At 41.4% G+C, this 26,713-nt stretch overlaps 1 protein-coding gene across 1 annotated transcript in view; it reads left to right on the forward strand.

Annotated features, from left to right (window-relative positions):
* Positions 1-24,084, forward strand: part of LOC104507075 (calcineurin-binding protein cabin-1-like) — a 35,831-nt gene extending 11,747 nt beyond the window's left edge. The window contains exons 7-10 of the mRNA XM_010148242.1: positions 8,405-8,696; positions 20,040-20,204; positions 21,977-22,203; positions 22,704-24,084. Of these exons, the coding sequence (XP_010146544.1) occupies positions 8,405-8,696; positions 20,040-20,204; positions 21,977-22,203; positions 22,704-22,847 (828 nt within the window). The 3' untranslated portion in view covers positions 22,848-24,084. The remainder of the gene's footprint in view (positions 1-8,404; positions 8,697-20,039; positions 20,205-21,976; positions 22,204-22,703) is intronic.
* Positions 24,085-26,713: the final 2,629 nt, after the last annotated feature.

Here is a 26,713-nt window from a genome sequence, read left to right on the forward strand (position 1 = left end):
TGGTTATACTTTTGTGATGAGATCTCATCTTCCTAATAGCTTGGCAACACTGTGACCCTCTCGCTTGTTTTCAGAAATCCTCTCTAGGCCTCATGACTGATGCAGTGTTAATGTGTGCTGAGCCAGTGAGGCTCTACCATCTTCTACAAAGTCAGCTCAATACATGGGAAAGTGGCTTAGGAAGGTTGGCTGCCAGCTTTGAAGAAGGCAGAAGAAGATGGTGGTACAAAAACCTTGCCACGATGAGTTCCTGTGCTCCTGGAGAACTGTTGACATTGAAGTATTCTCTGCTGAAATAGGACATACCAACAAAGAAATTAATGCAGATGTTCTGTAATGCGTTCATAGGGTGCCAACATATCCTGCTCGTGCCAGGGGGAGAAGATGGGGTTTCAGAGAGGGGTCCTTCATACAGGTGGCTACTGTTTGTAGTTCGGGTGTTTCTTAACGTCTTTACAGGGTGTTTAACAGCCAGTTTGTGCTTAGACTGTGATACCTTTAACAGAAAGGCATACCCGTCTGTGCTCAGACCTGTGAAAAATGCCGTGGCATTAGAGCTCTAGTGTGGTGAGGAACCTTACCAGTTAAACAGCATCAGTTGAGCATCAGCTGAACAATAAAACATCTTCTCAGACTTAATTGGATCCAAGTCTTGCTTTCAGGAGTAATTGATATTTTTCCCCATAGCAAACACAATTCTTCTTTACCAAATCCTGCTAATGGGGGCTTTGAGGTTTTAATTTCTAATGCAGAAGGAGCTGAAGACCTGAAACAGTCATTCAGAGAGGCTACCAGAGCCTTATGAGTTTGAAAAAGCTGCTAGTAGATACAATATAAATTAATCCATGTGTATCACCATATCCAGGGCGGAGGAGGGGATTTTAACGTTATGAATAATTTGTGCTTTGTTTGTATTAGGCTAAGGTCAGCGTTACTGTAATAAGTATTTACTGTTAAACCATAATGGTGATGTAAAATCTGAGCGTATAGCTGTCTCCTGTGAAAGTGAAATATGGGGTGGGGAAGACTAAAATGTGTGCAGTCTTTGTTTTTAATAAAAAGGAAAATCCTTTCTGGTGTGTGGGAACAGAGTAGCATAAACAGACAAGATTCCAGTAATTGAAATAAAAATGTGTTCAGTTTAAGTTGCTGGCAGATTTTTTTCAGTATTCCAAAATAATAATAATTCAAAAAAGTGATTTATTCATCAATTTCAGCACGCTTTGGTTTGGAATCTGAAGTGGTGTTGCAACATCCTTAAACACTGACATTAATGCTGTTTGTTTATCTTTCTTCTTGTATCCTCAGCGTTAAGAGGACAAGAGCAGTATTGTGTGATCAGTTGTCAGTGTTACAGAACATTGCCCAGTGAGCACTTTGAAAATAGATACCGTTGTATCTGTTACAACAGCATGATCATCAGTCTTTCAGAGGATTTCATTTTGCTGCCCCTGCATGTAACTGCTCTTGTTGAAGCTGCTTAATTTATCTTACGACTGAACTAATGCATGCTGAGGATTTAACAAAGTATCTTCTCAAATATTCCATTTTCCAATATTGCCTGTTGCACTGTTTTTAAAAATAGAGACTAAGGTTTCAAAGACGACTTAAAGGTAGTTCACACTGTGGCAGCTTCCAGAGAAGCGTGTATGACCTCTGCTAATGACCCCTCAGCAGTGGGGTTATGACTCCAAAGATGTTTAGTTGCTCATGCTAGTATTTAAAGTCATGGGATGAGTAGTTCTGCAACTGGAAAAGGTGGAGTGTGGTAGCCCATCTCGTCTGATGGGCTTTTTGTAACTGAAGGAAGAAAGTAAGTCGTTGTGGTTGAACTTAAGGGTTGTGATGATGTTGGAGTATGCTGATTCTGTTGATGTTTAAAGTAATACCTCTAGGAGACAGGATGGTGAATCATAGCATGGGAACACAGCAGAGTTAAATCAGCACTATAAAGTGAGAACTGCTGCTAAAAGAAGTAAACCTGATTCTTGGTGACTGCTCCTTCCTCTGCCATGGTATATGTCCCTCTGTGCTAGCACAGGCGTTTGTGTGGCCGTGCAGCACATGGGGCAGGAGAACAGGTTTTGCTGCAAGTCATTCCTCCTCATCTTGTTATTTCTCAATTGTGAGCAAAGTTTTTGATATACACATATCAAATGGGCTGAAATTGCTACCCAGTAGTGGTCAATGTGTTGTTAGTAGTGAAGTTACTAAAGTTACACTACAGATTCATTCACTCTGTGGTCAAGCGGCATGTTGGATGATGCTTGTTCTTTGATTTTCTCAGTCTGATAATGTTATCAAAAAGATGTGCAGAGATCCTGAAAGCAGTCAGCTATTGCTCTGAGTTAAAAGATATATTTTTAGTCTTGCCAACTATGATTTTCCTACGAAATTAATGGTCCCTGGAAATTGAATATCAAGGAGGCCTTGTAGAGGGAGGATGAAAGATGAAGAGGCAGGCTGGTTTGACCTTCACATAGCATTATGCTTAAAGGGGTGGTCCTAAGGACCAAGGAGGAGATGTGCTGACATAAAGGAGTCATGAGGCTTCTGGATAACTAGAGAATTTCTGATAAGCCTTTCCATTGACTGCCTAAAATTGGTCACATTAAATTCTTCATTTTATATGAAGCGATGATGTCTGTGATAACTGTTAAGGATGTGTCGGCTTAGGAAAATTATTGCAGCACAAGCTGGCATAAAGCTTCATAGTGCACAGAATATTCTGTTAATGCATGTGGAGATATTTCAGTCTAAGAATATGTGTCTTTTTTTCTTGACTTGTATTTTTATTAGCATGGACTTAATATTGAACGCCTCAATACCAAAATAGCAGCTTTCACCCTCATTGAAACTGTCATGACAGGTAGCCTAAAGAGGACAGGTAAAACTTCGTGGTTGTGTGCTAGGACATGCTGTGTGTCGCCAGTCCTGAGAACTAACTGAATTTATGTAAAGCAAATAGCTTAAAACATTGCAGACATCAACATTGCACGCAGGGCTGGATTTAACATCTCTAAAAATACAAAACTGTTCAGAGGCAAAGTTCCAAAATGCCACTAAGTCTCTAGTCCTGTGTTGTGACCCTTGAGAATATGGGGCTGCATGTAGAAAGCCCTAGTAACGGGTAGCGTTGTAGGAACTGAAATTTCAATTGGCTCCTCACAGTATAGTGTATCATCTAAATGTCATGAGAAGGGCCTGTTTCAACATTGCTAGTTATTTAAGACTCGCTGCTGCCTTAGCCAAAAAAAATTCTTGCTCTGGGACCAACTCCATCCCTGAGGAGTGAGGGAGAGAAAAGAAATTCTCAAACCCCCTTTCCTGCTCCAGCTGCCAAACCTCGAGCTCTCCCTGCATCATTCTGGCAGCTCAAATCCTCCCTTTTCACCCATAGCTTCACTCGCCTCTTCCCAAGTCCCGCATCCGTGACCACCACCTCCCACTGGCTGCTTCCAGACTCCGAGTGCTCTCCTTTCTAAACCTGCAGTCAAAACTCATCAGCAGCTGTCAATGTCAGATCTAATTAAGCATGATGTTTCATGAGGAAGCTGCCACTAGAATCAAAACAAGTAAATTTTATTAGAAACACAAAGGCACAATCAGGTTATGCCAATCTCCCTGCCTCGGGCTCCTGGCGGGCTGCCAGCGTGGTCCCTGATTTTAGAGTTGCGCTGTTCCTTAAGGTAAAGGCAGTATTTGTTGAGGAAAGGCACTGTTCTGGTGCTGCTGTTACTGCCCTGCTCTAGTTCCAAAGCAGGCAGCTGAGGTTGCCTTTCCTGCTTTCACCGGTGTTTAACTCTTCCCGGTGCTGGTGATGAGTAGTCTTCGTCCGCAGCCTCGTACTGAGGAACCTTAGGGGACCGTCGGTGATGGGCTGGCCGTGCGGGGTCTGCGGCTGGATCCGCACACAACCCCCACAGTGCTCAGGCTGACTCCGGAGCATCAGTCTGGTGATGTTACAGTCTCAGTGTTGGACCTTACAGTGAATGGGACATTTTGTTTGGAAAAACCGTCTTCGCTGAGTGAGCTAGAGGGCACTTCAGCGGATGTTTCCCCTTCTGCTGTGGAATGCTGTCAGCACTGCAGTGACACGGTCTTTTAGGCTGGCTTCTTCAAGGAGGAAACTGGAGAGAGACCTGTTCAAACTGCCTTGAATGTCTAGAGCGTTTTCTTCTCAAACTCTCAGTCAAAAAACCCCCCACAAAAGAACAAACCACCAAGCTCTTCGGGAAACAGCTGAAAGCCTTCTGTAAAGGCACTTTGCTGGGGATGGGAGGAGATAAGTAAAATATTAAATAATTAGAAAATAATCATCTCTAGTTCTACCTCATGTGTTTTCCTCCCCTTTTTTCCCTCCCACATGCTGCTAATTTTCATCTTTTCTTCCTGCACATCAAGACGTCAGAGGCTGCTTACAGAGAAAGTTGTTTTTCCTGAGTTGTCTATATGCTTTATTAATGCAGCAAAGATAACAAGAAAAGAGGGGGGAGGAGGAGGAGGTGGAGGTAGGGGGACAAAAGGACGAGCTCTTTCATGGTCTCACTCCTACCAAAGGGTGACCATTTTGTTCACTGTTGCATTTGCCAGTTGCCATGGCATCCCCCTCTCACTCTATCCTGGAGGTGTATTCTTGATATAATTAACAGCTCTCCTCCTCCTGTCTCCTGCAGAAAGCAATCATTAAGTGAACATGAAGGAAAGAAAAGTCACTTTCTGTCTTTTTACTTAGTCTGTCAGTGGTTTTTGTCCTACTACCTTCTCCCGCTTGGCCCAGTAGCGATGTGTTTGTGTATGGCAGCGTTGCTGCAGTATGGCTGCCTGCGTGGAGCAGGACCTTGAGGCTCGGCAAGCATCTGTGTAAACAGAGGATTTCCTTAGGCTAGAGTGCAGTTTGGTCGTATGTATGTAAACCTTCATTATTTCCTGTGTATAAAACTGTAATCTTAGGAAATACAAGGTTCTTCAGAATCTGGATCATGGATATTGCTGCTAGCTCTAATGTACCTTCAAGAAGACTTTGAAAGGAAATTTCTTTCAAATATTGCTGCAGAGAGTTGGATAGAAAAAAAAATATGAATGGGCATGGTTTAATTAAAGCACAGTATTGAACAGAAGTCAGAGGGGCAGCACTGTGGAATGTGGCCGGCACATCGTTCGGGCAGCGTGTGTGAGTTTCCAAGCTTTGTGGTGATGTGCTGGTGTCCTAAAAGGGTGCACCTCCTCTTGTCGGTGGGTGGGGAGCACTTGGGTGCTGAACTCAGACATGGGAGTAACTTTAAAAACCAACAGGAAAACATTACGTAACAGTTGCAGTGCCAGCATCTTCCATTAGGAAACTCCTGTTGGGAAAACCGTTGCTTTCCCTTTCTGTGGAATGGTTGAGGGTTACTTTTTCCCACAGTCCCAGAGCAGTGAGCAGTTCCACAACCAATACCAGTAAGGTTCCTGCAGGATTTCTTTGTTTTTTCACAATGTGTTTTGAAAACAACAATAAATAAGTTTAAAAATCATTAAAATCATTTAAAAATCATTCTATGATTCTATGATTCTATAAAAATAAACTCTTGGTCAGGTTGTCTGGCGTACGACTTCACAGATAGTCTGTGAAGTTAAATTTTCTCATATTTTATCTAAATGCTCAATCTTCTTTTGCTCCTGCTGTTACTTAAGTGCCTCGCTGGGAAACTACAGGGAGCTGTTTTTTTTCTACTAGCATCTGTGAAAAAATTCTGCACTTTTGATGCTGCTTTTCATGGTGGAAGGCTGTCTTTTCTGCTTTTTCTTTATTCTTTTACGTCAGCTTTTAACATGGGAAGGGTTAGTCCATAGCCTTCGTGAAGCTGAATGGTCCCTTTGAGGAGTATGCTGATAAGGATTTTAAAGAAGAGCAAATAAAACAGTGGATATTTATGGAGGCAACTGGCTGTTTTTCTCACTGTCTGTGACATGTCATTTGGATATTAATAAGCCTTAAATACCCACTTTGATAGCATAGTAGTCAAGACAAACGTAGCACTGCACACTCTCAGTGCTTCATTTTGTTTTTAAAAGTCCCCAAGGAAGTCTGATCTTGAGTAGATGAGCCTGCAGTTACAATGAAAGATATGAAGAAGGCAGATAAATGAGTTTTCATCTTATTTCAGCTATATGCACTTGTTCTATGAGTAGCATCCTCACCAATTTCCTCTTGGTGACTAAAGCCACTTTGTAATAAAGCTGCCGTGTTTCGCAGGCAGCTCAGCACGACGAGGTGGATGGGAGCGGGGGAAGGAGATTTCTGTAGTTCTGACTTTGTGCCACAACAAAGTAAAAACTAAAGAAAAATCTCCTAATGAGAAACCACATGAAACACTGCAGAAGGAGTGTCACTGCTTCTCAGTTTCCTACTGTGTTTTGTGGAAATTAGTCCGTGTCGTGGCTGGTACAGCAGCAGAAATTGATGAACGTAAAGTGCTTCTGGCAAACCCATGGCTTCCCGTCATGACCTTTTCGGGGGTTATTTCTCAAATGCCGTGTTACAAAGTAGTGAGGTTGTGGAATCTCCGTGCTGGGCGATGTTCGGAGCTGTGCTGGACGTGGCCTCTTGGTGAGCTGGTCTGTCTTTGAAGGCAGCTCTGCTTTGAGCAGAAGTTGAACTGGAACCTCCAGAGGTGCATTAGTCCGTGGCGTTGTGCTCCTTCTCTCACTAGTCACTTTTCTCCTGAGTACCATCCAAATATTGCTGAGTTGCTTTCCAAGTGTCCTCTTTCCATCTATGAAAGTGGCTGTGCATTTTTACAGGGCAGGTATTTTTAACAAATACGTGCCCAGCTAATAGTACCTTCATGTATTTCTGCTGAAAAAAGTTTGGATACAATACAAGCACAGAAATTTCAGGTTCTACACAATGTATTATGTAAGATAATGAAGTGCATGGGTGTGAAGGATTTTCCCTCTAAATCACAGCTGAAAATGTTTCCTCTAGTGATCTCACTGCTGGCATAAGGCTTTTGTCTGAAGTTTAATTTCCCTCAAGTTTGTGTGATCCCATTTGTGCATCAAGACCTTTAGTTTTGGAACCGATGCTTTAAACATCAGACTCTCGCTGCTTTCAGAAACAGAATAGACCTTTTTGATCCTTTATGGTAGCTGTGAACATAGCTGCTCTATTTTGGATCATGTGTGCACATGGAATCTGGCAGGTTTTAATTGTATGCTTTTTAGAGACTGATTAATCAAGAAACTTTAAAATTCCACCAGTTGGGTTTTTTTAAATGTACTTGTGTACTTTCCACCTTTTGAATTTTATATATGGAATTCCTTCATCTGAAACCTACTCTTTTCTCTGAAATTCTGCTGACTTTTCTGGCACTGTAATAAGTCTTTGATTATCTAGGGCGTTAGGGCCCGATTTGATTTTACGTTTGACAGCAGAACTCTTTATTTCTGTTTCAGACGCTCATACTTTTTATCACCATGGTTAAAATGAATTTTTCTTCATGGTAGAGATATCAGAGGTAGAGGTATGAGATGGACAATTAAACAGTTGAGGATTCCATTCAGCCGTATCTTTTACGGTCCAGTAAGTCTCCATTAAATGAAGACTACAAAGAGCATGAAATAAATGCATTCTGTGTCCTCACAGGCAAGAATACTTTGTGATTGCTGATTAAAATTATAGAGAAGATACTACCTTTATGGGTCTTTTGTTCCTTTCTTTGGTGAATTTATGTCACCCTTCTACCTTCTGTCTGTATAATTAATGACACTGCATTAAATTCTTAGCTCTGACTTTGGAGAAGAGCGTAGCTCTGAGTGCTACTGTTAGTTCTGCATAGGCAACTGATCTTCCAAAGCATTGTTCCAAGTTGGACACCAGTGCAGTTCTGCAGTTACTGCAAATTTATGATTTGGGGATTAGTCTGATCACTTATTTTGTAAGCAAGTACATTTCTCTTCTTGCTCCATTTCTTCTCACGTCATTCACTAAGAATAATTTCTTCTAATAATTTGCAAATTCTATTAAAGCACTGCAGATCTGTTTGTTCGGGCCAAGGGTTTCTCAACGTATTTTTAAATTAAAGAATTGTGTCTGTTCACGAGAGTTTGTAATTCATGCTTTGTAGTGGAGTTCAGGGAAGTGCATTATGTTGTGAGGGATTTGTTAAGGCATTGTAAATGTGAATATGAATAAATGTTCAGGTGTTAGTTTGATAAACAGACTGCAAAGAACAGGAAAATAATCTGTAAGAGAGAAAGATTTCTTCATATAGTGATTGATTTTTGTATTTGCTTTAGAGAATTTTCTGTCTACAAGAAGTTGTGCTGCTTGCAGTTGTCTCTGAAGCAGGTAGCATATGCAGAATCACTGACACGTATTTTCTCACTGTGTCTGCCTGCCCTTTTTTGTTTTATGTAGTCCACAGGAGAAACACCCACAACCCCAAAGCATACAAAGGACAACAGAGAGAGCTTCTTCCCAGTGACACCAGCCACACTGCATCCTACCCCAGTGAATCCAGACACTGTATCACCTGAAAATCTCCTGAGACTGAACGATCTGCACTCCAAATCCAAACAAGCCTCTTCCTCTTCATCCTCCTCCTCCTCAGCATCTTCAGTACCTCCATCCCAGGAGTCACACAGGGACACTGACCATCTCCGGAGTCAAAATGCAGAGACTGCTCCCAGCATGAGTGATCTCGCACGTGGTAAGTCTCAGGGAGACGGAATGGTTTGGCAAGGCCATGTGGTGAGGCAGTGCCTGAGTTCTGATTCTCACCCATTTTCTGATCACTAGGCCACATTCAAAAGGCTACAGAAACCGAGATTTTGTCTTGGTCCTGACTTGGGCACATCTACATAATAAACATGTATTTTAATTACTAGAATAGAAGAGACAGAAGAGTTACACTGTCTATGTAACTTGCACACAAAATCATGGAATAGCAGCCTAAAACATAGTCATGTTTTAAATAGAGAATTTAAGTCTATAATAGCATGAAGATGTTTATTTTATTTTCTTCAGAGAAATAAGGATCTAGTTCTTCAAAATACCTTGAATCTTTTAAAAAGTTAGAAGCAATTGCTACTGAAATAAACTGTTGGACAGCCTACATCTGGCTTACAAGTGCCTGGTTAACAAAATTAGATGCATAGGTATCGCTGTCCTCTGTGTGTGTGTGGAGATACCTAACACTGAAAATTCCAAGCTTCTACATGGTTCATAAAATTAGTGTATCATCACTATTGCCTTTTACATTTGAGAAAAGCAGCATCTGGCAGAACTGGAATGTTGGGAATATATTATTTATAGCACTAGCTTGGTGGTGTGCAAGGTCAGAGTACAGAAAAGGGTTGAAGAAACAGAATAGAAGTTGTTTATTGTACAGCACAACCGTGTGATTTGTTTAGGACTGTGTTATGTACTTGGTTGTATACAGTATGTCTGGATGAAGGAAGAATTAAATGAGAATGCTGGCTTTCCCTTTGCTGCTGTCATGGCAGGCTGGCTTGTTAGCAGTAGTCAGAATCACGGTGCAAGGCAGTACTGATCCACTTTGGGGAATGAAGTAAGTTTAGACCCAATTTCAGTCTCGTCATGGGTGCCCAAAAGAGGTGGTTGTGCGTCTTTGTGGGACACTGTGCGTGCTGAGGTGGCAGAGCACCTGCCATAGCCTGTACTTTCTTGCAACCTTAGCAGGAACACTGTCTGAAAAAGCATCTGCTGCTGCTTTTGCTCACTCCATCTGTTCACCAGCTTGGGCCTCACAAAATGCCACAGACAGATCCGTAGGAGCCCAGATAAAGTTATGAATGAGCCATATACATACAGGTATTGTGAAAAGCGACAGATGAGGATAGAGTGGAAATAGTGCCCAGACTTGCGAGACTGAATGGTACATAATACTAATTAATAGCGAGTAGGTTCTGATCTAGTCCGCCTGCTTTGTTAATCTGGTATTGTGACCTGCTGAAATTTTGATCTGTATACTTCTGGTATTGCACTTCTTTGCATATGTAATCAGCCCTGGCATCTGAGTGCACATATTCTTCTGAATCTGTCAGCGCCAAAGAGCAAATTAGGGAGAAGTCGTTTTTCCTAATTTGCTACAGGACAAAATTGAACTATAACATCCAATATTAGCAGTTGCATTATAATCATCTAATTTTGCTTCTTCACAAATCCAGGGAGAGATTGTCTTGGGAGGGGAAGAAAGGAAAGGGAAATAGTAAGGAAGAAATGGCTAAGTCAGTGTGTAAGCCACATTTCTTTATGTCCTTTTGAAGCTAAAGAATGGTGTCTTTAGAGATGCTCAATGCCAGGCTGGATGAGGCTTTGGGCAACCTGGTCTAGTGGAAGGTGTCCCTGCTCATGGCAGGGGGGTTGGAACTGGGTGATCTTTAAGGTCCCTTCCAACCCAAACCATTCTCTGATTCTGTGATCTTGGCAGGTTTGTTCAACAGGGAGTAATTCAGGTTTATGCCTAGACAACAGGGGAGGAAAAGAAAAGAATCCTATGTGAAGTTTCTGTACACTTACTAAGGAGACCGTAGGAACGACAATGCAGATAAGAACTTACGCATTCTTTTGGTTTTCAAACAGAACTCACAAGCATTTCTGACATGCTTTCCTCTCTGCAGTTTCCCAGGCCACATCGCAGTGATTGGACCATTTATTTTAATCTTTTGAATTCCTAGGCTTTGTTAGGGTTGTAAAGTTACATATTGTTCTTTCTTCTTTCATGCTTTCTGTACATCATCTTGCTTGAGGGAGATGGAAGGGTTAGCTGCTGGAATTACACCCCTGAAACTGTCTGAAGATCAAGAGGCTCTCTCTGCAGAGCTCTCATTCCAGGGCTGAATGCATGCGTTGTATCTGGCTTTCTGGCTCTCAGACCTACCTGACAGGTCATTTCTCTAGCTGAGAGAGACACCAATTACTGCTGTGTCCTTTATTTTTCTTGTCTTTTCATTTCTCCTACCTCTGCGTCCACCCCTTCTAAAAAAACCTATTTATAATTCCGCTATAACCCTTTTTCATCTGCCTTCCATTAGCTCTGTTTCTGTAAAAACTCCTCCCATTTTTGGTGTAATCGGGTTTTGTCTTTTTTGTTTCTTGCCACCACCTCCTGTATGTGTCTGTTCATGTGAAAATATTAGCTTATAGCATTTGCTGTGACTTCACCCAGAAAAAGGAATGGCTATGCCACTCATTCCTTAGGTAAATATTTTAGTGAGATGTAGTGTAGTACATGACTAATGGCACAGAATACGGCGTGATGAAGTCCAGCAGCGAAGTCATGATAGTGGTAGCTTCAGCACGAGAGCTTCCTATGCTTAGGGATGAATGTACATGGGATTATTATTAGCCTTTGTGTCTCAGTCTCAAATTTTCTCTGGGGAAATGAAAATAGGACAATTAAGATAAACCCTCTCCAGCCTGTCACACAGTTCCAGTATTACACTGTCCTGAATTGCTGAAAAATCTTGACATTTTCTTCTTCTTTGCTGTTCTTAAACTAATAATGATTTGTACAAGGAATGAACAGGAAAACATTCATATCTGAGTTTTGATATGAAGAGAGGGTTTTTATGCTTGGAGTTATTTGAAGTAATGTGTTTTGTTTAAATCCAGTTATTTACAAAATTGGAGTATAAAATCAGAGTAGAAGAGTAACACTCCCCTCCGCCTCCCCCGTTAAATTCATGTCCATTTAAGGCCTGAGCATTTCAATTTAAAAACAAGGTCATGATATAGCTGTCCAAACTTAGACATTCAGGACTAAGGCAGACAGTGTTTTCTGTAGTATGCAGGGAGGTTGTGCTGCATAAGCCATGTGACTCCCCTGCTGTAATTTCAGATGATTGTTATCTAGGCACAACAAAGCGAGTAGAAGTGTTAATTGTATTTCAACTTGTAGAACTTGTAGACTTTCAGAAGGACAAGAAATAAATGCAGGTGAGGACAGTTGCGTGGAAAGGTAAGTAGCACTATTTAATAGTGAGCAATGAAATGAAATTGTTTAGGGGTGTGTAGGCAGCAGCAGGCTCCCTAAAAGGCAGATATTCAAAATAAGGAGGGGTTTGAAGTGGTAAGTTGTAAGAATTCTCTAATTATGTTGTAATGTGGCAGTTCATCCTGTAGGGTTTTAACTGGGTGTCAGCCATAAGAGTACTTGCAGGTATGAAGAGCATCTTTTCTCAGAAGACTGTGGCTTAGTTTATTTTAACAACTGGTACCTGACCTTAGGTTGATACTGAGTTTTCAGAAGACTGAGGCGATTTCTATAAGGGAGAGGGAGATACTGCAAAGAATTTGTCAACTCTGATTTTGCACTGACAGCATCTGTCTTCGTATTGTAACAGTGCATAGGGTTCACCTTGACTACTCAGTTTCTAGATATCCAAAAGCAGTGGACGTCCACAATCCCTGTTTCTGAGTGGAATAATGGAGATTGTAGCTTGTCATCTTCAGTTGAGTTTAGCCATGTATTTGATCTCAGTGTCTTCTGAGTTTGCTTGTTGTAAATTTCTAACAACAAAACAGATATTTTAAGAGCCTGTAATCCAGTGTACTACAAACTTTCTACTTACACAAAATCCCCACAGTATTTTAGCCCTGTTGGCCATGCCTTATTTTAACTATGGGTTTCAATTTAAATTTTCAGGTGCTTTTTAAACGACTGGAAGTAGTTCGACCCTCCTAATGGCAGTCGGTGTCTTACCATGATTTTCTTTAGTGCTTTAGCGTATGGAGTTGTTCTCAGCAGATTGCTCATAAAAGGCTGAAACACAGAAAAGGTTAGACTGGCCAAGGACCTGTGGCCTCCTGTGAGCCCTTGTCATACTGCCGTTACCTGGCATGAGGCTTCTCTCTTAAATGCACGTGTTCTACTTTGGTTTTTTGTGCCACATTTACGCAACTTTTTCTCCTTCATTTCCCATGTTGACTTACCCTGGTTTTTGGGAGCTCTCTTCCTCAGTTCCCAAAGCTGAATTCCTCCAGGGCTTTAAAAAATAAATACTTGCAACCCAGCGCCTTCTGTACCACCTTAGGGCAGAAGCTCCCAACCACCAGCTGCAGAGTCACTCATAGAGATGGGCTAGGCTGCCCCCAGCTCGCTCGGCCTTTGCTCAGCCTCCTTGGCATTGTTATTCTCCCTTCCCTTGCCTGATCCTTGCTTTTCGGGAAGCTTTTTATTTTTCACAGTGGGTGCACTCTGAGAACAACTTCACTGCTGAATGTCAGCAGGGGGTTTCCTGTTTGTGAATGACTTCTTAATTCCCTTTTGCCTGGTGCTCAGACAGTGCCAGTCAGTGTGTCTTTTCCCCTTCCCTGATTTGCTTTGCTATCGCAACAAATTCATTCCAGAGGAGTTCTTCAATACACTTAATGCCTGTTCCTGATCATTGCCCTTCCGATTTCTTAGGTATCATTTATTCAATCCAATGCTATGCAGAAAACCCTTTGAAATTAAAACCCGTTTTTGTGTACACATGTTAGATCAGTAAGAACAAATTGAACAGGAGCAGCAGCTTCCCGACCGTGGCCTGTGAGGCGATGGTACGTAGCCGGGGGTTCAGTGCAGCCTGGGTAGGTTTGGGGACCAAGAGGCTCTCTAGCCCTGTGCACCATTACATCTCCCTGAATATCGCGGGGAGTCGCCGGCCTGTGGATCTCTTATGCTAATGGCACACATCTTCTGGAGACCTTTGTAAAAAGATTTGCAGAAGAGGGTAATGATGCAGTATCGTTGCAATATGTTTTGGTTTCACTAGTTTGTTTACTGGCAGCAGCGTAAAATTTACATTTATTCCTGCACAAGTGAAGACTGAAGAGAGATCCAGTTGTAAGTCTGCTGCACAGGCATTGCGTCACGTGCTAATTTCTTAGAAAATTGTGGAGTGTCGTCATACTATTTTAAGAGATTTTTCTAACAGCTGTCTTTGTGCTTAGCTGGCTGTCAGGCCAAAGGAGGATACAACGCTCAACACAAAATTTGGAAGCGATAGACTGCAGATGGGTGACTCTTACTGTCCATGGGTGCTGTTATGTGGTGCTCTCCAAATGATGTGCGCTTGCTGAGTCAGATACTAAAACACAGATATCAATTAGGTGTATTTTTATAATGTCATTTGAAAGTTCAGGTGGTTGAATATCAAACTGCTTGTCTTTTTGATCTAGGCTCGTTGGTTTGGTTTTTTTTTTCAATTGAATTTTTGCTTTGTTGTGTTTTAAAAAGAGAGAAAGTTAGTATTGACCATCAGGGCTTTTCTTTGCCAACATGCCAGCTTTCTGCACCTTTGGGAAACTTGGTAGAGACAGGAAAAGTGTTTGGACATGAGAACTCTGCTGACTCTGCTGTTAGACTGGGCCCAGCATGGCTGTTGGAGGGACCTGGTAGTTTGGGAATTAATACGGGCCAGGGACTGTTTCCAGGAAGGACTGTCAGAGCAGCCTCCTGTTTTAAGGTTTATGCGCATTAACGTTGTTCTGTGACTGCTGACCTCGGCATTAGGAAGCAGTTTGGGGTATGTCTCATACAGCAGACTCTCTGTTGAGAACCCTAGTGATTGTAATTGCATGCTCCTATGGACATGCAGTTACACCGTGAACTTCTGCTCGCCAAGCAGCTTGAATGTCTTTCATATCGGGGCAATAGAACTTGTGCTCTATAGCTTTGCACCACCAGAATTACTCTGATGCTTAATTTTTACCACGTGGTTTTGTGTGTCAGCTTTGAATGTGATTTCCTAGATTTGGCATTTCAAGTCAAATACTTACTTCTACAGCTATGACTCGGTAGGGGGTTTTTAGGAATAAATTTCATGGCAGGATATTTGAAATTAATTTAAAGAAAGAAAATGTGTAAGGAAAGGCTACCAAGTATATCTATGGCATCCTGTGATGAAGTAAGTGGCCTCACTGCCTGCTGTGCTGCAGTACCTCCTGGCAGATAGACTTTGAGGGCCGATGCCCCGAGTATTTCTGTAGGTCAGCATCCTTAACTAAACCAACCTGTGTTCCAGTGCGGTCTTTCCGTTGACTTCGTAGTACAGTGTATGAGGAAACTCTGAGCACCTTCAAATTCAAGCTTTCCATGGTCTTTCCAATTGCTGTATGGGGAAAAAAGCTGTATTAGTTCCCAAGTCAGGAGGGTGAGGCAGATGGAATACAGAAACTGAATTGTTTTCACATCAGCACTATTTTTTGGAAATGTGCTAAGAGATTTACTCCACTGTGTAAAGGATCAGACCTGTTTCCCTCACCATGAAAAAAAAATATTTACCTTGAATGGTAAACAAGTTCTGTGACCAATTGCATGTGCTGTGGGTGGCCATTAAAATACAAAGTAAACCAGTTGTTACTGGAACTAGCAAAATAAGTATTTCCTAGTGTCTGTAGGCACACGGAATTCAATCCTTGCTCTTCTGAAGTGGTTGGAAGGCAAGGTAGTACAGGTTGGCTAAACCACAGCAATGTATTTTCAGGCTTTTTGTCTTGACACACAGAACTTCTGAGGAAGATGTTTTGCAAAGGGATAAGGCAAGTGGTGCAAGGGCTTTATTTAAGCACTTGAAGCAGTTCTCTGTTCGTTTCTCTAAGCATTCGCTTTTGAAATCATGTTAGTAGTCTGTTCTGGAGTTCAAAGCTCAGCTCCTTCCTTTCTCCTATAATGAAATGATGTTTTCTGCATGCACTGTAAGTTGTTGGTAGCCTTTAACATATCTGTGCTTCTGTCAGAAACTGGAAAACATTTTTTTCCAGGTGCTAGTCACATTTTCTGGGCTTGTCTTTCAGTTTTCATGTAATAGGTTAGTGCATGACTAAAGGATTCTTTGAAATTCCCCATAAAATGTTCATGTCTGTTATACCTGACAGCATGACGAAATCAAGTGATGAAGTGTACAATGTGGTGCAGAGACCAGAGCAGCAGCTCTTTACTGGTTACAGTACTACTGCTTTTAAACTTTCTCCACATCTGCGAATTGCCACATGAATATTTTTGACGGTGTTGTTTTTCATTTTATACACATCAGAATGGCAAAGTAAATTGTCTCAGTATAAAAACGGCTGCAGGGGCTGTATAACATGTATGTTTATAGTGTGTGGATGTATGTTATGTAGCGTATTCTCTGTATAAAGAGAGACCGAGAGAGAGAATATTAACTGTGATGAAGTCATGAACCCAGGCGCCCGCTATAGGCATCTGCAAACACTGGTTACCCTGGCAACAAGTGGAAAGAGGTTGGAGAGGAAAGCTGGAGTAGGTTGTTGCATTGAATTGTTTTCAGCTTGTTTCTTCCTCACTAAAGCAGGGAGATGTTGAAAGGTATGATGTCCCTCTTTCTATGTCGTATACTATTTTATATGTATTTAGGCAGTTGTTGGGAAAGGGAAGGCTAAAAAAAAATACTTGTAATTCAGCTCGATTGGAGACAAACTTTTCGGTATAAATAATAATATGCCTTGCAAATCTGTGTTTTCTCTACGTGCTTAATTTTTGTGTGCTGTGTTGTAAGGTGAGAGTGCTAAATGGATCTCCAGAATACAGTATCTGTCCCATCTTCAGCCTGGAGACAAGTGACTGTTGCATATTATGTCTTCAGAAACTGATTTTATTTTAAACCGAGTTTGTAGATGTAATGTTTGAAAACCTGCCAGGACAGTACAAGTACCAGGTATTGCCAGAAGATTTGTTAACTGGTGTTAAATCTGAGCTTCTGAACACCTTCAGTATGTGCTGTACTTACATTCTTCTGCTCTTGCACTTGGTGCAGAATATTGTGGCTCATGAGTTAGTGGAGTCTGTACCTCCCTGGGGAAAGTTTTTATTAGAAAAACTAGGACATTATGTTCAGGGCTATAGCAGCATCTTCCAGAAGACAAATATCAAGATACTGTCTTCAGATCTGTTTTAGACAAGTATTAGGAGATCCAACTGTGTGATTCTTCCTGATTATCCTTCTATCTTTTGCACTTTTTAGTCTGTAGTTAAAAAAAATACATAATAAATATCTGTGCACTATATTAAAGTATAAATAGTATAGATTATGCTATATACACATAAAACAACCAATTCTTGTCATCTTCAAGAATTTTTAGAAGTATTTTGTTCATTAACTTTATTTTTAACTTAGAAATAATGCCATTTGTGTGACTGTTACCAAAAAAAAAAAAATTTCACAGTCTTAAAAGAGTAAAATGTGTGACCCAATTGGGGGATAGAATTCAGTCACTGTGTATTTAACATCTCTGAGAGCAAGGGATTGATTAATAGTGGCTCTTGATTTCTTATGTACTGAAAGACGCAGCCTAATAGAATATTAACAAGTGCTGTTTCCAGAAGTGCGGTGCTAGAAATACACACTCAGTGTGCCAGACTCCTGCCTTTTCATTTCCATTCACTTCCACGTGAAAAAAAGGCTGACGCCTAATTTTATTCAAATTAAATCTAATTTTACGACACTGTAAAACTGGATCTTAAAAACTAACACAAATAAATATGATACGGAAGACGGAGATGCGTTTGAGTATGATGATTGCTCCTAAAAGCACAGACTGATAGCAGACTTGTAGCATCTCCCTAGAAATAGGCTGCTCAGAAGAGGTTTTGTCAGTGGGGCATAATTTAGATAAAATAAAGCACAGCAAATCAGCTTAAGCAAGGATATATCGTATAATTAAACAAAGATTGTAATTAGCATAAGAGGTAGAGTTTTGTCAGTAAACAATAATGCAAATCAGAGCTCTTACTCTGAATGGTGAACTAGTAAGTCCCTAATGCAGCCGAGTGCATACAAAACTGTTCTCGGTCAGTAGCTCAGTTGAGGCTGTAGGATTTGCAGATTATTTGTATTTAGTATCGTACCTGCGAAATTAATTACTGTTTTTGTATTCTTAGTTGATAAGTAAGGTTCTGTTAGTACTTACCCTAGATACTTCAGACTGAGTTTGGGTGTTGGAGTAATTGACTTCTTAGCTGTCTTGTAATCTTCTGAAATCATCTTTTCATCTTGCTTTTCTTCCAGTGTTGATGTAATGTTTCTTTCTGTCTTTTGATCAAGTGGCTTGTAGCCATTTTGGTGTGGGAGTCTTCTGAGTTTAGACTACAGCTTCTCGTCAGGCGCTAGCGGTGTAATGGGATATGTGTGTGTTGGCTTCAGGCCACGTTAGGGCTGATCCTTCTTCACACAGTCTCATGTTCTTTGTCAGCATGTGGGTAAATCAGACCTGTATCTGGTATAAAAGGCAGGCAGATACACAACAGAATGATCCTTCAGCTCTCCTCTGCTGCTTGAACAGGGAAACAATGAATTAGGGTTTTCCTAGCCAAGATTCCTGTAGCTGAGTACTTCCTTCTCCGTTGTTTTTAAGCTGATATGGTCTGTTAATACAACACAACAAGATGCAACGATTATTTTCCCACTTCAATGCTGTATTTTGAAGAATCCATAGAGAAATGTGCGAGAGTGCTGAGACTGAGAACGACATTCTTCTGCGTTAGGTGTTTGCATTTTGTGCTTGATAGCGAGTGGAACATCACAGAACAGGAGCTGCCTGTGATCGTGCTGTAGTGTCTGACCTTTCCTTTTCGGGAACTATTGGAGAATCCTCTGCAAGCAGACCCATTTATCCTAAGGCTTGCATTGGCTACCAGCACCAGTTTAGATGATGGGTTCTTTTCTTTACTAACGAAAATTTGTGGATGAAAGACATTGCGGCCTGCTTTGGTAAGCCTTGCCTTGTACAAATTGTTCAAGAACCCTAGAAGATGTAATTCATTTAAAAAGTTGCATCTTTCAAACTGCATTGGTCTGACTTCTACCAGGCCGTTAAGCTGTAATGTCTTAAGCATTTTCTGCAAGGGGTACTCTCGTGCAGGAGAATATTAACATGGTAAATTCCAAGTTCTTACCTACATTGATGAAGATGTGGTTTTAACACTTGAGAGGGTGGGAGTATTTTTCCAGTAACAAAAGATTGAAATATATATCTTGCTTTTTAAGATATCATAGTGTCAAAATCCTAAATTAATTTAGAGCATGGACTTCTAAAGAATTTTAGAGGAAGTTAGGCAGTGAATATACGTTGCATCTGCTGGTCTGCGATGGATGCCTGTGCACACCTTACCCTGTGTAACTATAAGGTGATTCAGATTAGACTAGACAGCCCTTTATTTTTATCAGAGCGTAAGAGCTTGTTTGTGTGTCCATAGCCTTGAAGGCTTGCTGCTGTTTCAGTCTGCCCCTCCCAGAAAGGGCATCAGTTGCTCTCAGTAGTTAGTGAAAATTGCTCGTTAGGTACAGCGGCTCAGTGTGTAAGAAAACTTGTGTAACACCACCATTCATTTAAAAGCAGATATAGCTGGTACGTAATAAAAAGACTGTACACACACACATAGGTGGGTTCTGAGTTGTAAACATCCCCAGTTTTGGAAGGTGGGATTTTAGACTAACGTATTTGTAGAGGTACAGGGGATGTATCAGTGAAACGTGGGCATTTAGTAGAACTTGATACTGGTTTCATTAAAAAGAAGAAATCTGGCCCTGTTGCTGGATGTTCACAGCAATGAATCCTCTGTAGCAGTAAGCCGTGCTTGCGTGTAGCAGGTACCCGCGGTTGCAGATCAGAGAGGGACCGTGTTGACAGCTGGCGCATGGCTGAGGGTGATGGATTTTGCTCTGCGTGTGTGGCAGGTGTTTCAGCCTCCCCTCTCCGAAGGAGGGCCTCGGGGCAGTTGCACGTGTTTTGCTTGCAGGTGTGCAGAGATAACAAGATGTCATAGACAGATATTTTTTTTCGTTTTGATTTTTAAATTACTTTTTCGGTTTTTTAAAGAGTTTGAAATGATGGCCCCAAGTATGAAAGAGCTGGTGTTGCCGTCTTAGCGTGCCAGCGGTGGCTTTCGCTCGGTCATGGTACTGTGTAGAAACAGAGCAGGGGTTAAGAAAATTATTCCAGCAGTTGCTCAGACAGCAAAAGGGTTGAGGCTTAGGAGAGAGTTCAGGATGGCTCTTAATCTGTGAATTATATTTCATTAATCAAGAGGAAGAAGAGCTTGAAGTGCCTTTGGAGGGGCTTGGATTTCAGCAGCAGGAGTCACGGCTTTGTCAGCAGATGAAAATGGCTACTGTTGCACCGTCGCCAGAGCCTGTGTGCTGGCAAGTGGAATCGGTGACCAGCACAAATTCGGGGCATGTTTGTACCCAAGGTAGGAGCTTTCTACGCTTCAAAGAATTCTGAAAATGGGTGGTTAGCTGCGCATCAGTCCGTAGGGATGGAGCGATTGGATGGCTGTGATGCGTGTTCCTCAGTTTCTCTGTCTGCCTTCCAGTCAAGTATTCCAGAGTTTAGAGGCGTTCCTGGCAATGTCCCAGCTTCCTGGGGAAGTGCCTTGTCGTCCCTTAATGGTTTTTCTCTTTGGTGCATGACTCACATGCTAAATACCACGGCAGCAGAGCCACATAACAACCCTCCCAGTAGCAGGCTGTCATGCTGTGTAGTTTGTGCATCCTTTAAAGTAGCATTTTTCTTTTAACTGGAATCTTATACAGGGCAATATGAGAACACTTTGGATTACACTATTGGAATATTTAGCAGAAGGAAACAATTCTTCACAAAACCTGACTCACTCAGTCTGAGTAAACATAAAAAAGAGCATTGCAGCAGTTAATGCTTTTTATCCCTCCTCTGCCCTCTTCCCAAGAGAAGCAGGAGTTGGTGTTTTTATTGAAAAAATGAAAAACTCGGTATTTCAGATGGGCATAATCTAGATATTCATGTTTGGGGTATTTCGTTTTTTCTTACTTCTGAGTCCTGTGTGTGATTACTGCAGCGTTTCTGGTACTCTGCTCAGAAATGATTGGCTGCCCATGGAGGTGGGTGCCTGACTGGCCTTGATGGAAAGCTGTGTCTCATCGTGGCAGTTCTTACATCCTTGTGTACAGTTGAGAACATACAATTCAATTTTACATCCCTTAGTTGTTAGTTCTACTGCTGGTTGTTTTCAGACTAGCATCAGGAAGCTGGCATTTTATTGGGCAGTGTTTAAGTGGTTATGTCAGTTCCAGAAATCTAAGAGGTATATTTGACAAGACTGAATCTATAAAAGTGTATATGGACCCCTGTCATGATTACCAGTCTGGTGGTTTCATTCATATAACTCTAAAAAGGTTTGACTCCATATGAAGCAGTATTATTAGGAAGAAATCAAGAAATCTTTCTTAACAGCCCCTCAGTTTCTAATGTGAAAACATTGTCTTCTACTGGTTATTGTTGCGTAATATGTTATTCTAGAATGTGATAGTGCCTGAGGAAGGGCCAGATCCCTCTTTACTTCATGAGATGAGCCCTGTCTGAACAAGTTTGCATTGTAAAGAACGTGAGCTGAGACACTTGGGAAGTACGTGGCAACGAGCGTGGCAGACAGTGGCATGAGCACACCAAGGAGGGTTTTATGGTAGGATTTGAAGATAATAAGAGCACATTTTGATGGGTGTTACCATACGTTTTTCTTAAATTGTTGAGTTGCTATCTCAGTAATTAAAGAGGCAGCACTATGGTGGAAGACATGAAGACTCCTAAGTGAAGCTAAATGGCTTTATTTGTTGCGTTACAGAATGGAGAGGCCGTTAGAGAATGCAAAGAGATGATGATTGCATCAGAAACAAGGAGTTGGAAAATGGTGTTTGTAGTAGCCTTCTGACTAAGTGTAGATGGGTCAGTGCTACACCGCCACTTGTCATGCTTGGTCAGACTGAGTTTCTGCTGTCCAGGAAGACTTTTTTTTTTTTTTTTTAAATTACTGATTTTCAGTTGTGATTCTATAATCTTGAGGCACTTTCTGAGCCTGAATTAAAGCAAGGCTTGAAGAAAGGCCTTTTGAGCCAGCCGTATGTGTAACAATGAACTTTTCTTTCTTCCTTGACATCTGAAATCCTAGATAGCTTCCTAACATGCTTTTTCTTATTATTTTCTGTTTAGCCTCCAGTTCCAAGCCTGAACTCAGCTCCAGTTCACAGACTTTGGGAAGTCAGCAGAACAAGACAGATGGCACCCGAGTAAAAACTCGCATTCTGCCCAACATGCCAAAGCTTTTCATACCTTCATCTGTCACCAAATTTCCACCTGAGATCACTGTCACTCCACCCACTCCCACCCTCCTTTCTCCAAAGGGCAGCATTTCAGAAGAGACCAAGCAAAAATTAAAGGTAATAAAAGGGAAACAGTAATATTTTTAGATTATTGTTTTTGTCTTAATTCTCCCCTCAGTAAAATACAGGTATGAAAGGAGCAACGGTTCCTGTCCCCAGTTCATAACCAGAGGTAGAATAAGTAGTGGAGGAAGATGCTAGCGGTTATCGGCAAGAGCCAGTTTTAAAGGACTGGTGAAATACTGGCCATGGGTGAAATCACAGCTCTTCTAGTCCTTACCCCCTTTCTGAGAGAATTAGAAAGAATTACAGAAGTGGGTGAGGGAACTAGTGCAGCCACTGTAATTCTTAGGTTAGTGGAAACTAGCAGATTACTGACTGTGGGGAAGCCTACTGGTAAATGTTGTGTCGTTTCACATGAGAATGCTGTACCTTTTATAGAAGTAACAGACCTATTGAATGTGGAGGAATAGCAACCGGATGGCTTTTATCCCTGTGATCATGGGTTTATCCTGACTATTTAGCAATATATTCTTTCTCTCTCTTTTTGGGATCAGTCTGCTATTTTGTCTGCTCAGTCTGCAGCGAATGTAAAGAAGGAGAGCCTTTGTCAGCCAGCTTTGGAAATCTTAGAGACCTCAAGCCAGGAGTCCTCACTGGAAAGTGATACTGATGAAGATGATGACTACATGGACATATGAATGAATTCTGGCCATCATCAACACCAACCACATCACCATTCTTCCTGTTGCCAGCATCTCTGGCAGTCGAAACATCTTCGTTGGCATTGCTCTCCATTTAATCTGCATCATTGTGTTCTTCACTTTCATTACCTTTGTTATCACCACTACCACGTGTATTGCCTTCAAAACCTTCGCCATTCTCCCCATCGTGGTGCTTGACGGAAAGAATGGTTGTTTACCAGGCAGTTAATTAATTTGGACCACGCTGTCACCTTTAACTTCAGTAAACGCAAGGATGTTTTGAGCTGCAATTCACATCTCTGCTGTTCCTGCTTCTTCAAACCAGAGCCTTGGGGGTCACTCCAGTAGCTCTTTTTTACCGGATTTTCTTCCTTTTAGTTGTCGTTCTGCATTTGCCCTGCTCGTTAAGTTTTTCTCCCAATAATTCAACAACCTAGTGTCTGTCTAGCCATGCCACAATTAGTCCAGCAGCTCATTTTAAGTAAAAATTTGCTGAGCTGCTAGAGGTTTTAATTGCATGAAGTAAGTCTGTGGCGTTTGTTGTGGGGCGAGAAGGGTGAGCTGAGAGTCTGTTGGCTCCTTGGGGCTGCTGGGTGCTTTTTTGGAGTTTAACTCGGTGACAACAGGCAAAGCACCAGCTTTTCCAGGCAGGCAGAGAGGTTGGCCTCCTGTTTGTGCTCATTTCACACCAATGTATGAGGTCCAGCAAATACAATCTACCTGAATGTTGGCTCAAAGAACTGATCTTTCCAGAATTGTCTTACAGTCCTTTCTCTTCTAATGCCTTGGACAAGCATTTTGAACTGGGGGCTAGATGATATTTTTATGGCGGTATTGAAAAAACTTAAAAGATTTCAATACCATTTCAGTAATGTCTGTTTTTTACAGAATGACACGAAAAGGTATTTTTTATCTATCTGCAGAAGGACTGCTCACAGTTATTTATATGAGAAAATAATGGTAACAAAGTTCCTTTTTTTTTTTCTACTAAATGTTAACTTTGTAAAATAATGAATGCAAACCATGCAAAAAAAACCCCGTCACACTATATATACACATGCGTGCGCCCACACACATATATATATGTGGATGTACATATATATATGTATGTATATGAAAAAAGAAAATGCATACAGCTCGCAACATTGGATTTCCTTGTGTTTGGGGGAGGTGGTTTTCTGTAAAATGCGGAGCTTTGTATAAACTTTTGTTTTTTTCTAATAAAGTTGAAATGTACTGTTGTCTGTGTTTGTCTGAGAGGGCAAGGTACCGTGGTTCTGGAACAAGTACCACTCCTCCCTTCCTTTTATTTCTTGGATAAGGAGGTAGTGGAGGAAGGGGGTGGGGGGAAGCCTTTTCCTTTTCTGGGGGCTGCCGTAGCTCTTCACATGGGTTTGCTTTTGTGTGACCCAGAACGTGGGTCAGCCGGCGTTGCCGAGATTTCCTGCAGCACGTTCACTTCCCCGTTGAGACAGGATCTGAATTCTCTTACACCCGAGTATCTTTGAGTGCGGATGAACAACGTAAAGGGGATGACAACACGTGGTGAACAGGATCACAATGAGTATTTGGCTGCAGAGATTAACAGTTAACTGACAATTACAGTGCTCGCTCTCATTCATCAGAAGCACCACCAAACTTTGTGTTGCAAGTTTATGCTCATATTCTGGGTTACTTGTTTTGAACAAAATTGAGTTTGTAAGCACCTAAGAGTGCCCATCATGGGTGTATTAGCAACTGTTTGTGTAACTCTACTTCCTACAAGTGACAGGTGAGCTGAATGCGACTGATGTGGAAAGGATCAGATAACTGAATGGTAAAAGCAAATGAGTATTATTTTCAATAGCAATATGTTTCCAGTGTTTGCTCTTTAATTTGCTGTAAGTTGTTACAAATGCGGTGTACAGCGTACCGTGTAGTTGTTGGCTGGCAATAGGCTATGGCAGCTTTAGAGTAACAGGCATGAGCATTATTTTTTTCAGGAGATAGCACAGGAAAAATCAGCTTCTTATGAGAAACGGAACACAACTCAGAGGACGTAATTCTAAATAGGGCTCTTTCACCTGAATAGACTACGTAGGCTTTTTGGGTAATGTATATTCTTAAACGTATGGCTAACTTTAAGATCACATTTAAATCTTAGGTCTACAATTCCAGCATGGGTCTGATGTACGAAGACAGAGCGTTTAATTTTCTTAATTGAATTTGACAACTGAAAATGATTGTTTTCCTTTATTATTCTTAAGAATTCCTTGGCAGCAGGCATTTTGCACCTTGTTCCTCCAGAACTTGCTAAAATGCCTGATCTTGAGCTTTTCTTGACTTCTAATCCTGCTTTTTGAGAAGGATTTAATTTTTTGCTGGTTAAGGAAAGCTAGAAGGGTAAGTGAACCTGTTCTGTCAGCAGGAGAGCTGAACTTTGCTGATCTGCTCTAAAATTTTAATCTTCGAACTACACAACCATGCAACTTGTTATATTCAAAACTTATCTGTTTGTCTTTTTTTTTTTTTTAATCTCTGATCTTTTATTCACGTCGTGCTCTTGGGTAGCTGATGGAATTTTTCTCAAGCTCAACATCTTCCTGAGAAAGGCCACCTCCTTCAAATCCTGCCCTTCTGCTAATGACTAAATAGTGTGTTGCTCAGCTCTGGGCCACCTTCCACAGCGGGTGTTACTGCTGGTGTACGCTGAAGGAGCCGTTCCGTGTGCGTGAAACCGTCCTTCTGTAAGTACAGCTTACGTAGTCCTTTAGTGCAAGGAACCGTGTCCTGGAGTGCAGGTGCCAACATCACTGGGTGCATTTACACACGGTGTCTGAAGCACCTTGGGGCGAGAACTTCAAATCCTTATAAACAGAAGTATTCACTTAATAGAGTGTCTTCTGAAGCCAGGCAATAGATTTTTTTTTTTTTTTTTTGTATTTCCAAGGAAAAAAAATAAACTCACATCTAACTGCAGTTTTACCATAATTCTTTATTTGAAGTAATTTCTTGTGATTTCAGTCTAATTCTAGCTGTAATAGCTTGAAATCCAAGTATAGGCAAGGTCCAACTTCCCAAGTTGCATATCAAATGTACAACAGCTGTCTTCAGGATTCACTGGGTAACTGCTCCTGAATTCACGGTGTTGCCCAGTGTCTGTAATGCCCAGACAAACCACTGTCAACTACCCACGAGTGTTGCTTTGTGTTGGCTTGGCTCGGTTTTTCCCTGTGAAGCTGAGGAGGCAGGCATGTCCGGTGCCTGAAGTAAACTGCAAGGTAAGGTAAGCTGAGGTCAGGGGGGAGGCTTGAGGTTTTTTGGGGGTATTGTTGGCTTATCCTCTGCCAGTAATTATTAAAAAGAACATCCATTTTAGCTACTAAAAAGCCAAACTTCTAAGACTACCAGGGCAAACAACAAAAATGTTTTTGTTTCAAAGCACCTGGAAAAAGAAATTATTTTGAATTAGATGTTGAGAGTAATTTGTGGATAGTTGACACACTTTCTGTGCTGTTACTGGGCTTGGGTTTTACCCATGATAAGAGATCTCTCGCTGATCACCGCTGTTAAGATGCATAGTACTGAGATTTGGCTGTGTTTAATGCAATTTCATTTCTTGGCATGGGCGTTACATAATATATGTACAGTAAAGACCGTCGAGAATTTATCTCTGAGGCAAGGACTAGTGTTTTACTAAGAATTAATTTTGTTGGGCAGAGCTGTCATTAGTGGCTTCTGCCCAGTGTCTCAGAAATGTTCTTCCAAAGCTGATAATGTTTCATCCCACAACCAAAAGAGCGCATCAAGGAAGATGCCGAGTGTCTTCCTTAATTTTATCATGTACTGGGGTTTGTCAGTTGTTGTCGCTTGTTTTCTTTTGG

Source organism: Eurypyga helias, unplaced genomic scaffold (genome assembly GCF_000690775.1).
Source record: "Eurypyga helias isolate BGI_N326 unplaced genomic scaffold, ASM69077v1 scaffold29053, whole genome shotgun sequence".
Lineage (NCBI taxonomy): Eukaryota > Metazoa > Chordata > Aves > Eurypygiformes > Eurypygidae > Eurypyga > Eurypyga helias.